This window comes from Neovison vison, chromosome 7 (assembly GCF_020171115.1).
Source record: "Neovison vison isolate M4711 chromosome 7, ASM_NN_V1, whole genome shotgun sequence".
NCBI lineage: Eukaryota > Metazoa > Chordata > Mammalia > Carnivora > Mustelidae > Neogale > Neogale vison.
Genome location: NC_058097.1, coordinates 176,512,565 through 176,527,296, shown reverse-complemented (window position 1 = coordinate 176,527,296; position 14,732 = coordinate 176,512,565). Strand labels below are relative to the sequence as shown.

The 14,732-nt window shown below is 33.9% G+C and overlaps 1 protein-coding gene across 4 annotated transcripts in view; it reads left to right on the top strand.

The window, feature by feature from the left end:
• Nucleotides 1–14,732, top strand: part of DCDC1 (doublecortin domain containing 1) — a 439,829-nt gene that overhangs the window by 201,491 nt on the left and 223,606 nt on the right. For 2 of the 4 annotated variants that reach the window (XM_044259011.1, XM_044259010.1), the window contains exons 1-2: nucleotides 3,721–3,795; nucleotides 11,401–11,571. In XM_044259011.1, coding sequence (XP_044114946.1) covers nucleotides 3,760–3,795; nucleotides 11,401–11,571 — 207 coding nt within the window. In that variant the 5' untranslated portion in view covers nucleotides 3,721–3,759. Of the gene's footprint in view, nucleotides 1–3,702; nucleotides 3,796–11,400; nucleotides 11,572–14,732 lie in introns of those variants that run through there. The other 2 variants (XM_044259009.1, XM_044259012.1) reach the window with 2 other exon arrangements.

Genomic DNA, 14,732 nt, shown 5'->3' with positions numbered 1-14,732 from the left:
TAGTTACAATTTTTTTGTGTATAATAAGAAGTTTTAAGCCTTACTCTCAACAGTTTTCACGTATGCAACACAGTATTATTAACTATAGTTACTATGTTATACTTTACATCCCTGTGACTTATTTATTTTATAGCTGGAAATTTGTACCTTTTGACCCTCTTTACCTGTTTCTTCTACCTCCCACATCCACCCCTGGCAATCACCAATTTTTTCTATGAGCTTGGTATTTTTTTTTTAAAAGATCACACATATAAGGACATCATATGGTATTTCTGTTTCTCTGACTTATTTTAAATAGGACAATACCTTATCTTTTACTTTTAACTTGAAATTTCTGCCCCTTTATACATGAAAAATTAGCCTCAGAAATTTTGAACCCATTGACAAAAATTATTTCATACATTTCAGATAAGAACAGCAAATCAAAAGCACATAATTTTGTCATAATGAAGAATCAGTATCTTTTCCTCCAAAGTGACAGGAGAGAAGACTCCTACAATTGTTATCATGACATGGGACTTGAGGGAAAGATGCTGTTAGCACTGCATATTATTAATACTTCAAGTGAAAATGCACTCTCTTTTTAAAAAATTTTTAAAAGAGTTTATTTATTTATTTGGCAGACAGAGATCACAAGTAGGCAGAGAGGCAGGCAGAGAGAGAAGGGGAGAAGTAGGCTCCCTGCCGAGCAGAGAGCCCGATGCGGGGCTCGGTCCCAATACCCTGAGATCATGACCTGAGCCAAAGGCAGAGACTTTAACCCACTGAGCCACTCAGGTGCCCCAAAAATGCCCTCTTTTAATTTGACTTTTTACTTTCAATAATTTTCAATAAAAATCTCTCTACAAAAAAACTAAAAATAATTTTCAATAAAAATCTCTCTCTTTTGGAATGGCTGGTCTGTTTCAAGAAAAGGCCCAGGTCTGTATCATTCTATTTTGTTAAGCATTTATTTCTTAATATCTTACTGGATTCTCTATTTGGTATGCATATGATGTTTTCCGATAATGTTGATGTGTTTTGATCTTAGCTTATGTAGACTAGTATAGTGCTTCTTTAGGAGTTGAATATTAGAATGGTGGTGATTTTCCCAACTGTGGTGGTTTCAAAGGTAAAGAATTCCCACCTTTTGAAAAGTTACTTGGAAGCAGTTCTAAATGTCATAGCCCTGGGAGACCTCACTAGAATCTGACTTACTGCTGTGGCACCAAAGAATTTAGTATTCTGTTTTTGTTTTGTTTATGTTCCTTGAAAAAGATCTGCTCAAAATGTTTGTGCATTTGGAAATTAATTTTGTAAGGAATGGATGAATTTGGTGAATATTTCCTGGCTTCTCCCCTTCACACTGATCTCCTCCTCAGATGAGAATCCCCACATAAAGAAATAGCCATAGAGACTTGACATAACTATGTTGTACCACACTTATACACAGGCTTCCCTGAAGTAGATATTTAACTTTTTATAATACTGTGCTTTTTGTATTACTTCAGCATATGAAAAAATATTCTTCAGGGAGAGTAATCCTAAGAATAGTTTCACATGATGATTTCTTTCCAGTTTAATTGAGATGTAATCGACATACAACACTGTGTAAGTTTAAGGTGTATAGCATAATGATTCAACTTTGACATATATTGTGAAATGATTACCACAAGAAGTTTAGTTAATATCCATCATCTCATATATAGGTATAAAAAAAAGGAAAAACAATGTATTTTTCCTTGTCGTGAGAACTCTTAGGATCTACTCTTTTAACAACTTTCAAATATACCATTCAGCATTGTTAACTATTGTCATCATGTTATACATTATGTGTTGATTATTTTTTAGCAAACCTGTTTTTTGTGGTCCTCAATCCAGGACAGGGATAGTCAAATGTTGCCTGCTGTTCAAAAGCAGCCTGCTACTTATTTGTTTTTTAAGTTTTTCTGAGGCATAGCTCTGCTCATTCACTATGTGTTGTCTATTTCATGCTGCAAGGCTAGAGCTGAATATGAGCAACAGAGACTGTATGCCCTCCTGCACCAAGCCTCAAATATTTACTCTCCGGCCCTTTACAGAAATGTTTGTCAACTCCTTATACAGGGTGATCATCAGAATCACCTAGCCTTTTCCCTCTACCAAGACAGAATCTCTGATATGCTGTGCTGTATCACATATCAGTGGATGAAGAGTTTGCAGGTTTGATACTATTCTTATAGCACCTATACATAACTAGACTGAAGAAACCATATTATTCACTCCCACCCACACTTTATCTCAAGTATAAGAATGGGTCTTCAGGCAGAATAGGGATTAAAGATTCATGTTAACTCAAACATGATTTGCCAGGCATACAATGAAAAAACATGATTTAAAACAACAACAGGGGTACCTGGGTGACAGTTGGTTAGGCGTCCCACTCTTGGTTTTGGCTCAGGTCATAATCTCAGGGTCCTGGGATTGAGCTCTGCGTCGGGCTCTGCAGTCAGTGCAGAGTCTGCTTGAGGTTCTCTCTCCCTCTCCTTCACCCTGTCCCGCTCATGCAGTCTCTCTCTAGAATAAACAAATCCTAAAAAAAAAAATATATATATATATATATATATATATATATATATAGCAACAATAACATTAACAAAACAAACAAAACAAAACAAAAAATGTGACCATTATTTATTCTTTATCCTGTATTATAAAATTATAGTGAGTGCTAATTTAAAAATTAAAACATATTTTACTTGGGTCTGATAGTAAACCAACTATAGTTATCTGATAGCAACAAAATGAAAACAATTGGTCAAAACTGGAATCATTTTATTGATATAGGCAGATTGAAAAATCATTATATGCTTGAAAGAATAAATATTGTAATTTTCTGAAAAGTATTTCTGAAAACTTTCTCACAAATTGCCTAAATTAGGAAAGATACAATATTGCCAGTCCATTGCTTAAGAATTGTTAAATATTCCAATTCAAAAAGTTTTGTATTAGGCTGTTATTTTCTTTTTTTTTTCTTTCTGATAATACCAGTTTGCTGAGTGAATGTTATTGTGTGAATTCAGCTTTTTCCTTCATTGAAAATAGCATTTTGTTTTGATGGGGATTATTAAAAAAAAAAACAACAACAACACAGAATGGATGACATTCATCTATTTATAACATATGGGTTGCAAGAGTAGTGGAAGTAGTGGAAGACCTTTAATGGATCAGGTTGCAGGTAACTGTTCAGGTATTTAAGATGCATTATTTCTTGTCTTGAAATATTATAAATCATTTTGAACTGTGCTAGAGTGTTTGAATTGACATTTGCTTTTGGTTAATGTTCTTGAATTTTTATCCTGATGTAACAGCAGCCAATTTATTCCCTACTGGCAATGAAAAATTTTAATAGGAAATATCAGCCTAATTTTTTAAAAATTGCTATGCTCATTTTGATAAAATTACTTTTAAAAAAGTAATTGTTGGTGTCAAATGTCTGTGATTAAGGACCCTCTCCCAAATCATATTTTAATAAACTTATAAATGATAAAAGTGAGTGTGAATGATTCAGTGTTAAATATTTTAAATATAAAAATATATTTTCAACTTAATCTAAATGGAGTTCATTCTCATATAAATATGGGCCAAATTAATTTTAAATTATCTTCCATGAGTATGCTAAATTGGTTGTTTGAAGAAATGTTGTAGTAATGCCTATTTTCATGCAATTTGTTTTTTTTCTAGTTGAACCTTGCTGTAGATGAACAGAAAGAAAAAATTACTGAAAAAGCAATTCTTTCAATGACAGCAAAGGAACACCATAAGGCACAAGAAGAAGTAAGAAACTTACTTTTCAGGAGTGTCTGGGTGGCTCAGTGGGTTAGGCTTCTGCCTTAAGCTCAGGTCATGATCTCAGGGTCCTGGGATCAAGTCCCACATCAGGCTCTTTGCTTAGCAGGGAGCCTGCTTCCCCCATCTCTTTGCCTGCCTCTCTGCCTACTTGTGATCTCTCTCTCTGTCAAATGAGTAGATAAAATCTTAAAAAAAAAGAAACTCACTTTTTAAACTGTATTATAAAATTATAGTGAGTGCTAATTTAAAAATGAAAACGTATTTTACTTGGGTCTGATAGTAAACCAACTATAGTTATCTGATAGCAACAAAATGAAAACAATTGGTCAAAACTGGAATCATTTTATTGATATAGGCAGATTGAAAAATCATTATATGCTTGAAAGAATAAATATTGTAATTTTCTGAAAAATATTTCTGAAAACTTTCTCACAAATTTCCTAAATTAGGAAATTATTACATGCAAGTTGAATCTGGAAATTATAAAATATGCTAACATAGGAAAAACATTAAAATCTTATTGAACTTTGAATACGTACTGAATCTTATTTTTATTTTCTGACTTCTAGAAGTAATATTATTGTTATGAATGTTAGAAATGCCAACAGTGTTATCTCTTATCAAAGAAAAACTGTAGTTTACAAATGTCAAGCTTAAGTAAGCTAATCATAAGCTTCTGTAGGCAATATTGTAATGAACTATTAAAGCAAAGCTTCTTCTCTCCAAAGCTCATGCTGTGAATTTGACAGCATATTCCATAAATGAAATAATAATACAAAATTGGTGTTAGACAAAAGGAAAAAATGATTTTTGTGTAGGTTTCTGGAATGCAAAAGCATTTACTCTTTCTGAGGGAGATCATGAATTTGCTAATTCCCATGTACCATTGTCAGTAAATAAAATCACAGTCAACTTAAAGAATAAGGTAATGTGAATATTTAAAAATTAAACTTACATATAATTCTCTTTTGACACTTTGGCAAGGAAAACTATCGAAGATTTGGGCCTCTAATATTATCTTATCATTATGATTGCATCTGTTCTGCTAACTATGTATGATATGAAAATGAACAGGTACAATGCTTCAAATCTTCCTGAGTAAATTCAAACCTTTAAATTAGAGACTATATTCATCTTTGGGACTTATATATGTCCAGTTTTAAAGACAATATTATAACCATAGATTGGTAATCTCAGTAGTGAATATTTCATAAGAAAAGTTCAATTGAATAAGCTCTAAGATGTAGTAAATAATGATTGTATAAATTTAAGTTACAGTTCTCACTCATTCCACTCAATATTAACCAGTTAAAAGATAGGATTTACAGCTATAAATTAAAAAATATTGTCCTCTACTCATTTGGAAAATGTTTTTATCACAGTTGGAGAGTTTTATTACATTTTCACAGGAATTTAAATTGAATCTATCATGTACCTTGATATGGTAAACTTTAAGAAAGGCAAATACTTATCTCTAGTTTAATTAGTATCATTAAAGGTATGCCTATAACAACAAATTATTATTAGAGATTAAATCTAGAATAATCTAAAAGAATGAATATATTTGATATTTTCTGCCTTTTAAATATTGTAATTATTTTGCTCTTTGATATTTTATCCAAAACTGTAATTTCAGTGGAACTGAAAACTTGAAGTGGCCCAGAAAAATTATCATTATGCTAAATATATCACTTTAAATGTCACCTTGTTAGCAACACTGGAAATGAAAATTATCTTTTCTAGAATATCCAAAAGTAGCTGTGCCTATTTGGTATTTATTAATTTATTAATGTTTATTTAATACCCAGATACATTAGTGTTCTTCTCATACAGTGCCTTATTTGGTCATGTATTTGCTTGATTGGTTATGACTCAAATGCCTTTTGTTTCCTTAAAAAATAAAATACACAATAAAGGGAATATGTGGTGTGTGTATGTGAGTGTATGTGTGTGTGTGTGTGTGTGCACATGTACGTGCGTGCAGTGATCTCTATATTCTATAAAGTTTGGGAATAATTTCTCTGTCATTACTTTGAAAGTGATTATATTAATCTTGATGTGTAATTTTCAATATTTTGGTTGGAAAAAGTAAGTGACATCAAGTTTTGGGCCTAATTCATATATAGAAATGTGAAATCATGAATGTGAAGAGAAATGAAAAATCTGGGAGGGAAAGAATTCAAAATTTATTTAGACTAGAGTTTACTTTTTACAAAAATATTGTATTTCTAGATATATTTCAAAATCCAAACTAAACATCATAAAATCTGAGATTTAGATTCAGATTTCTGCTGTCTGTATTTTTATCTTAAGACCATAGACATGGTCTTGTTTTATTTCATTTAATTTTTCCACATGAAAACTGGGAATAATAATAATGTATGTTTCATAAGACTGCTTTGAGGTGTGTTATATGTTAAACTACTTTTTTGGGAAATGGTTTATAGAAATGTACATATACTTTGCTATTGTTAGTTTAAAAGTTATTCCAGGTTCTCTGGAAAGTGAATACCAAGACAGTATTAAATGTGTATGTATTTTATTAGAAGAACTGCCTATGAGAGAAAATGGAGAGAGCTCTGGGTAAGCCTGGGAGACCTGTTAGACTGAAATGCAGGCTTGAACATGAGTGAAGGAGAGAGGAAAGGAAAACTGGAGGGAAGCCTCTTAGACAGCAGTGCAGTCTAAGGAAGGTTTAGTGAGCTGGTAGTGTATCCCTCACCTAAAGTTGTCCTTCACAGGAGTCCTATGACCCCTAAATTAGACCTACCTCAGCATCCTCAGCCATTGATGCAAACCTGGTGGTGGATTTGAGAGATAGTAGCTGGGACCTATGGTTCATTATGCTCCTGGTTGGTTAGAAGCCTATGAAGCACATTCTCACTGCTTCCTCAAAAGGTATAGTTGACATTATTTTTGTTGCCATCAACATAGCCCAATTGCCAGATGAATTATAAAGACATATAAGTGTTTCTATTTTAGGTGAAGGGGATTAAGGGTAACTTATGTTGATGAGCACAGAGTAGTATATGGAACTGTTGAATCACTATATTGTACACTGAAACTCATATAACATAGTATATAAACTACACTGGAATTAAAATTTTTTAAAACTCTCTATTTTAATCATCCCTTCTTCCATGAATGTTAGACTCTTGAATAGGCTTAAAGGTGGGACACACAATGGACCTCTGGCTGGAAGCATGGTAACTCTCCTTCAGAGATATCTTCCATCTTAGAAGGGTTCTAGGAACTATTAAAAAGTTGGGAATATTTGAAGTGGTATGAGTAAGAGGTGGTACACACTTCAAGTTCTCTGAGTAGTTACATTGCAGCCCATCTTTCTAAATCAAGAGATACATAACTTTGCTCATAGGTTCTCATATCTTTTCTAATCTTTGTTCATCAAATCTGCGTTACATTCCTCTTCAACCTAAAAAATGCTGTACCTTGGGCCTGAAAGAAAGAGGAGATTTCAGGAAACTTAAAATACTCATTTTCATCTCCCTAACCCTTTTCTGGTTCTTAATTATGTCATAAATTAGAAAGTTTCTTGGTCTTAAGTTTAAGCACAGACCTAGCTTTGAGACCATTCCCTGTGGGTTGCATGCCAAGATGACATTCCCAGGATAGAGGCTGTCGCCTTTTGTGCTGATTTCAAGCAATAATTTAGTGCAAAGTTCTCTGGAGTCCTCCTTACTAATAGTAGATGGACTCAAGGCCACATAGAAATCAAGGAAGAGCTGAGCTCATCATTGGAAAAACCAGGAACTCCTCAAAGCATCATTCCTAATAGCCAAAGGACAATATACAGAATGTGTAATTCAGAACATACAACTTCAATGTGCATAAATTTTAGAATCATTAGAAACAGAATGATATTTTATGGTAAATCTAAATCATCTTGAGAGTTGAATAAATTCAAGGGTTACATTAATGTGTTATAAAAACATGACTAAACTCCCCATGTGTGTTTTTAAGCAAAAAGCCTCTATATTTATAGACAGGTGTGCATTTGCATTCTTTCAGAAGTTTGGTCTTTTCCCTCATCGAATACTTATTTTTTTTTGCTACCTTCTGCTCATTTGTCACTCTCCCAAATTCTGTACAAGTGTCACTTCCGTGCTGCATTTCCACGGAGAATGAAGAGTAGAATGTGTAGGCTTTCTGCCGCACAATGAGATGGTGCATTTTTTCAACATATGCATACGTAAGCCTTCTTTTGTGAATGGGACTGATAGGGTCAGATAATGTTTAAAGGGAAAGGCTTTATGTCTCTCAGGCCTCTATGTTTCCACATGGATGCTCCCACACACACATAGATTGAATTATGAACAGACCCATTAATGCTGGGATCACAAAAGGTCAAGTTTTGTCTTCTTTTACTCCTATTCACATTGCCTTTGTAGAGAGAGAGAGAGGAAAAAAAAGGATTTGCAGGAAAAAAAAGATTCATGATGAAGAATTTTAAAGAGCATTTTTCCCCTTCTGGCAACATCTGTGATTTGAAAAAAAAATCATATTATGTAAAATAATTCAGGGTTATTGTATTACTTACCCAATTTTGGTATACGAGTTACTTCATGTGTAGGGTTATCTTTAAGGGTAGTCTGTTATAATAACTGAGAACAAAATGTAGCACTTTGGGGATAAAAGACCTTATGAATATGTAAAGTAACATAAAGTTTTAGTAAGATTGGATGGAAATTTTACCAAAATGTCAATGGCAGGATTCTTGATATATTTTTTCCTATTTTGAGATATGTTAATTTTTGCTAGAACACCTTTTTTGATAGTTTTAACTTATCTTTTTTAAAAAGACAGGTGATAATTGATGTAATTGTACTTCACATACATTAACAGATAATGGGACAATTGAAAATAGCTAAAATGATAGAGAAATTTTTTGAAAGAACAAAGGATTCATAGGAAATGAAACTTTTAAGGCTTTAACCAATAGCCCTTTAGAATGCAAATGACATCATCAATTGTATGGTTGGTTGGTTTCTGATGTCACATGAAATCCCCTATCTGTGAAAGGCTATGGATTGTGACAGTAAAACCAGTCATGTATAAAAATGTTCTCAAATCAAAGCCTGAAATTCCTCTTATTTTTTTTTTTTTTGGTGGCTCACTATAGTATAAAGTACAGTATGTAAAGTTGCAGAGAACAGTATTACTGACAAGCATAACGCATTGCATGATGTTTAATATATTTTAAAAACTAACATAAAATTATGTCTTTTTAAATCATATGATGCTGGGGGTGAGGAAAGGCTCAGAGAGGATCAGTGCTTTGCAGAAATGGCATCTGGAGTCTAAAGCTTTTGGTTCTTGCATTTAAATTTTGTCAGACAACTATAAGAGCAAGTTGCTTGGCCTGTTTTGGTCTCTAGTTTTGGTATGACAGATGTTATTATCCATCATTTTTGAGGATAATACTGGAGGGTAGTATGGTGAAGATTAGGCTGGAAACTGACCAATTTAATATTGGATCACTTATTATTTCTGTATTTTAAATGTTACAACTTTATAGTAGAGTTAACAGTACTATGGGAAGCATAGACATTCATTCCAAAAAACAGAAAAGGTTTTTAATCTTGAATGCCAAGCTGAGGAAGATGGGGGGAGCAACTGGGGGATTCACTGTTCTGTTGGAGGTAGATTAATTCAGGGGAGGTGGCAGGGTGAATCTGAGGTGGAGAGACCAGGGACAGAGAGACCACTCAGTAGGTGTTGTGGTAATTCAAGTAAGGGGAAAGGATGAGGAGATGAGGGCGTGGACCAGGGTATTACTTATAAGAAAAGGAAGGAAGGAGAAGAAATATATGAATTTGGAAGAAGGGTTGGCAAACTACAGTTTTAGGGCCAAATATAGTCTATTGATTATTTTTCCTAAAAAGTGTTATTGGAATACAGTCTTGCCCACTTGTTACATGTGGTCTGTGGCTGCTTTCAAAGTACAACTGCAGGGTCAAACAGTTTTGATAGAAAACTTATGGCCTATAAAACTGAAAATATTATCTGTCCCTTTTCGAGAAAAGATTTGCCAGTCCTTTTTAAAGTGTAGGATTTTTTTTTTTTTTTTTTTTTTAAGCAACTAGCTGAGAGACGCCTGGGTGTCTCAGTCAGTTAAGCATCCAACTCTTGATTTCAGCTCAGGTCTTGATCTCAGGATTGTGAGTTCAGGCCCTGTGCTGGGCTCCATGCTGGGGTTGGAGCCTACTTAATTGTTTTTTTTTTTTTTAATGAAAATAAATAAATAAGGGAGTAGATGATTAATGACATAAGGACAAATAAGAGAGATATGGAAGATCAAAGAAAAATAAGAATCATTTAAATTAGCTTGTTTATATGCACATAATGCTTCTAAAGTTCTTGGGGAAAGTTAATGTCATTAAAGTGTATGTGTACGTATATGTATATGTGTGTGTGTGTGTGTGTGTACATACATATGTAATCTTGAACTAACTAGGTAGAGTAGAAAAGTTAATATTCAAGTTATATAGATAAGAGTACAAACTTGCTTTCATTGATTTCTTAGAATCCTCTGTAGAAGGGATAGAAATCATGGATTTAACAGAGTTGGAGTATAGACTAGGACAAATACCATATTCTCATTTGAAAGAGAGAAAAAGAGGATGAGGTGTCTGTACAAGGGAGACCCTTGGAGAAAGATTTCCCATTTTTTACTATGGACATTGAAGTGAGATGGAGAATCTGGTAGCAAATAGTTTCAAATTTTTATCCGCTTTATGTGAAGTAGGGATAGGAATAGGAAAGATAGACCAAGAATAACAACTAACACTTGATATGTGGAAAATAACTAGATTAAGAAAGAAAACACTATAATAATATAATGTACATTAGACATATTACTATAGGTTAGACAATGTGTCATTCATTCTGTAATCTTATTTAATTCTTAATATGATAAGGCTGTTATTATTCTTCATTACAGATAAGGGTTTTATTACCTGTTCACAGTCTTTCAGTCAGTAAATGGAAGAGTCATGATTTTTAACCCAATATTTCAAAAGCGCATGCATAATTCTAAATGGGTCTAATTTAATCATTTTTAAAGGGCCATAGGTAAAGTGAATTTCTGCTTTAATCTCTTTTGGTGACTACCATATATCACAATGTTTGTGTAAGAATCCAATCTATTAGAGAAAACAAATTTACATAACATGGTTTTCATATAATAAAATTAAATATTGTCAGTGGTACATATGTTGGATTAATTGAAGTCTTAGGAAGATTTTATTCTGTTAAGCAGTTTAGAAATCCTTTGCAAATTTGTCAGGTGCATGTTTCTTCTCATAACCAGAGATATTTTTATTCAGCATTTGTAAATGGCTATCTATTCCATATTAGTGAAGTGCAAAAATTATAAATTTTCCCATAAATAAAATTAGCTGATGAAGGAATGTGTATCTCTTCTGTTCTCTTTACTTGAAGATAGCGCTATACTCAAATTCTTATATTGAAGTCATTTTCCCTCCCATCAACCTAGGTACTCAAAAATCTAATAGGTGTGACATCAACAATTACTTCTTGCTAACAACTCTTGTAATTTAACCCCTTCAGGTGAGCAGGCTGATTGATGAATTGCAGACAGCTATCAAAAGCAACAGAGGTCATCTCTCTAAACTTGGCCCCCAATTACAGGCTGAGCAGGAGCAATTCTCCTCTTATGTCTACCAACACATTAAAAGCCTTCCAGCAAACACTCTTATCCCAGGAGGCCTGCAGCTCAAGGTGGGTGTCATTCTGTAACTCTCACTGGGTTCAGCCAGAGATGAAAACACTCTGCTCCATTTGAAGACCCTTCTAACAATGCCACTCAGCTTGAATTTCTTTTAATGTTGTCTTTCTCAAACCAGAGTTTGGCTTACAAGTGCTAATATTACCATTCAGGGAGTATGCTTTAAAGGAAAATACCTAGAGGCATTTGAAAAGTGGATTTATAAACTTTCAATGTTTTCAACTCAGAAAAGTAATTTTAATGAAGATATTTAATCATGTGAACATTGCATACTTTTCCAAGAAACATATATTTTTGATAGGAGTCACTATGTATTTCAGTTTCAAAAAAGACCTTATTTAGAGAAATGGGAAAGGCTTTAATAATTGACAGACAGTGGCAATAGGAATTAGAGGTGAAAGGCCAGGTGACTGATTGATGTACAAACTACATTTCCAAGGAAAAGGATCTGTATTGGATAAGTGTGACACATTCTGAGTTCACTTGGTAAAATCAATACTTAAGAATATACTGGGGAAAAAGGTGAATTGGTTATTTGTCGGGACAAGATGTCTAAATGTTCTATGCTACTTTTTGCTATTGCACCTCTGGAAGAGGAAAAAGTGACTCATACTTGGCTAAAGTGGCTTAAGAACTGAAAGTTAAGGAATTTGAATCGTTCGTTTATCACAATCAAGTATCCATATTAAGTCTGTCAAGTTAATGTTGTTCTAATAATTTTGTAGCCCACATTTCAAGAGAAAAAAATCAAATTACTCAGTGGATGGCCATTTTTCCATCAAAGGAACAAACTATTACAACTCATCATTTTAAAAATTATATTTATATTTGAATGTGATAGTAAAGTAATTATATTTTAATCAGTCTTTATTTCTATAATCTTTTCTTAATATTAAGTTTTATTCTACAAATATAAACTTTATATTATAATTATGAACATCATATTTTCTATCTGTAATTCTTTAAAATGACATTCTCATGTTTGCATTTGGAATGAGAATACTACCATGCAAAAATTGATCTTTGGGGAAATGTAATTCCACAAAAAACATTATAATTTATTTTCCGTAGTCTACTAGTCAGCTAAAGGTTTAGGAAGTGATGTTCAAGACATCAAGGTCAAGGTTTCCCATCATCCAGTAATATTTTTCTTTTCCAGATTTCTGTCTTGGTTACAGATCTAGTCCAACCTTTTGCAAAGTACTTGTTATTGATTAAGAGAGGAGCTAGGTGAGGGAGCATGGTTGCCTTAATATCATTTATCTCCACTCATTTGTATCAGCAACCTGGAATGCCTGGAAATATGCCCAGAAAAAACAAAAGTGTTTTTTTTCCTCACAAGTTTGTTGCATATTTCTGAATAATTTTTATCATGTGTTTATATTTGTATGTGGGCTTGATAGCAAATATTTAACTTTAGGATCTGAATTACTACTCTCTCGTATTTCTTTAATATGCTTCATAATTTTTTCCATACTGGCAAACAGAAGAGGAAATGTATATATGCAAAGAAGCCATCTTCTTGTGCTGTCCAATATAGTAGCCCCAGTCTCACGTAGCTATTTAAATTTAAATTAATGAAAATTAATTTAAATGAAAAATCCAGGGGCACCTGGGTGGCTCAGTGGGTTAAGCAGCTGCCTTCGGCTCAAGTCATGATCTCAGGGTCCTGGGATCGAGTCCCACATCGGGCTCTCAGCTCAGCAGGGAGACTGCTTCCCTCTCCCTCTCTCTCTGCCTGCCTCTCTGCCTACTTGTGATCTCTGTCAAATAAATAAATAAAACCTTTAAAAAAAATAAATAAAATGAAAAATCCAGTGCCTCCATTCATGTGCCCATGACTTTTCTGGTTGTAGCACTAAAAACCTCATATCCAGGAAACCTCTCAGTCCCAGGCAAAACACGATGGTTAGTTACCCTGGTTTTACCTGAGTTCCCTCTCCCTACTCTAAGATATCCTCTGTCTTTATCATTCTTTTCCCATGGAATGCTCAGTTTCCCTCCCTTCTTCCCAGTTTTCCCCTTTGGAATATCCAATTTCTCTTGGGCAATAAATTCTTTTTCCCGTATTCCAAGAAATCTGGACATCAGCCCCATCAGGTTTTAACATAGACCACACTGGTCTTTCAATCCTGGTTGCCACATTAGAATCATCTGGAGACCTTTTCTAAAACATCAATACCCCCACCTCCAGAGGTTTTTTTCCCTCCTTCTTTTTTAAAGGTTTATTTATTTTTATTTTAGAGAGACAGAGAAAACATGCAGGGGTGGGGGATGGAGGGAGAGTGTAAGGAAATGGAGAGAGAGCATCTCAAGCAGATTCCTTGCTAAGGCCAGAGCCAACATAGGACTTGATCTCACAACCCTGAGGTCATGACGTGAGCATAACACTCAAGAGACTAAGCAGGTTTGAAAAGCTGAAACTTGCTCCTACTGGTTTGAGATTGCTGATTGTTAAATTTTTAGGAATTTCATGAGTCAATTGTTAAATACAGCCATTGTTAAAAATTATATAAACTTAAAATAAAGTAGTCATGTTAAAAACAAAGGTAATAATCTTCACTTCCTAATTATTTTATTATGTTTTACTGTTACCTATTCTCCTTAAAGTTATTTATGCCTATCATGTTTGTTTCACAGAAACACTATATAATGGTGTGCTACTGAGCGTCTCTTCCAAAGTCTGTATTCAGTGATGGCTTGTAGTAACTTGAAATTGTTGGGAGTGCATGTTTGGACTGTTGGAAAAGAAACCAAGATCTGCAGTTTTCTAAGCCGGTTCTTAAGATGGAAAGAGCCAGATAGTAGTGACAAAAATGGATTAGCACACTGTATCCCAAATATTCAGATTTGCAAATCTTAGAATTGAGGTCTTTTTCTGCACTTCCTCCTTAGTGGGGAGAGCTTGCTAATTCCAGCTGAAGAGATACTGAGCAAAGGCCAATGCATGCCATCTTTTATTAATTCCTAAATCAGTTCATATCTGTTGTCTGGCCGAACTCTTGCTTCCCATGGCACGTGGATGAGCTGCCCTTTCTTGGAGCACCATCTCTAACGCAGACTGTGCGTTACTGACTTACTATGGCCAAGACCATGTCTTTTCTGGTTATGAACAACTTTATCCCACCTCATGGCATGTCCTATATAGAGTATT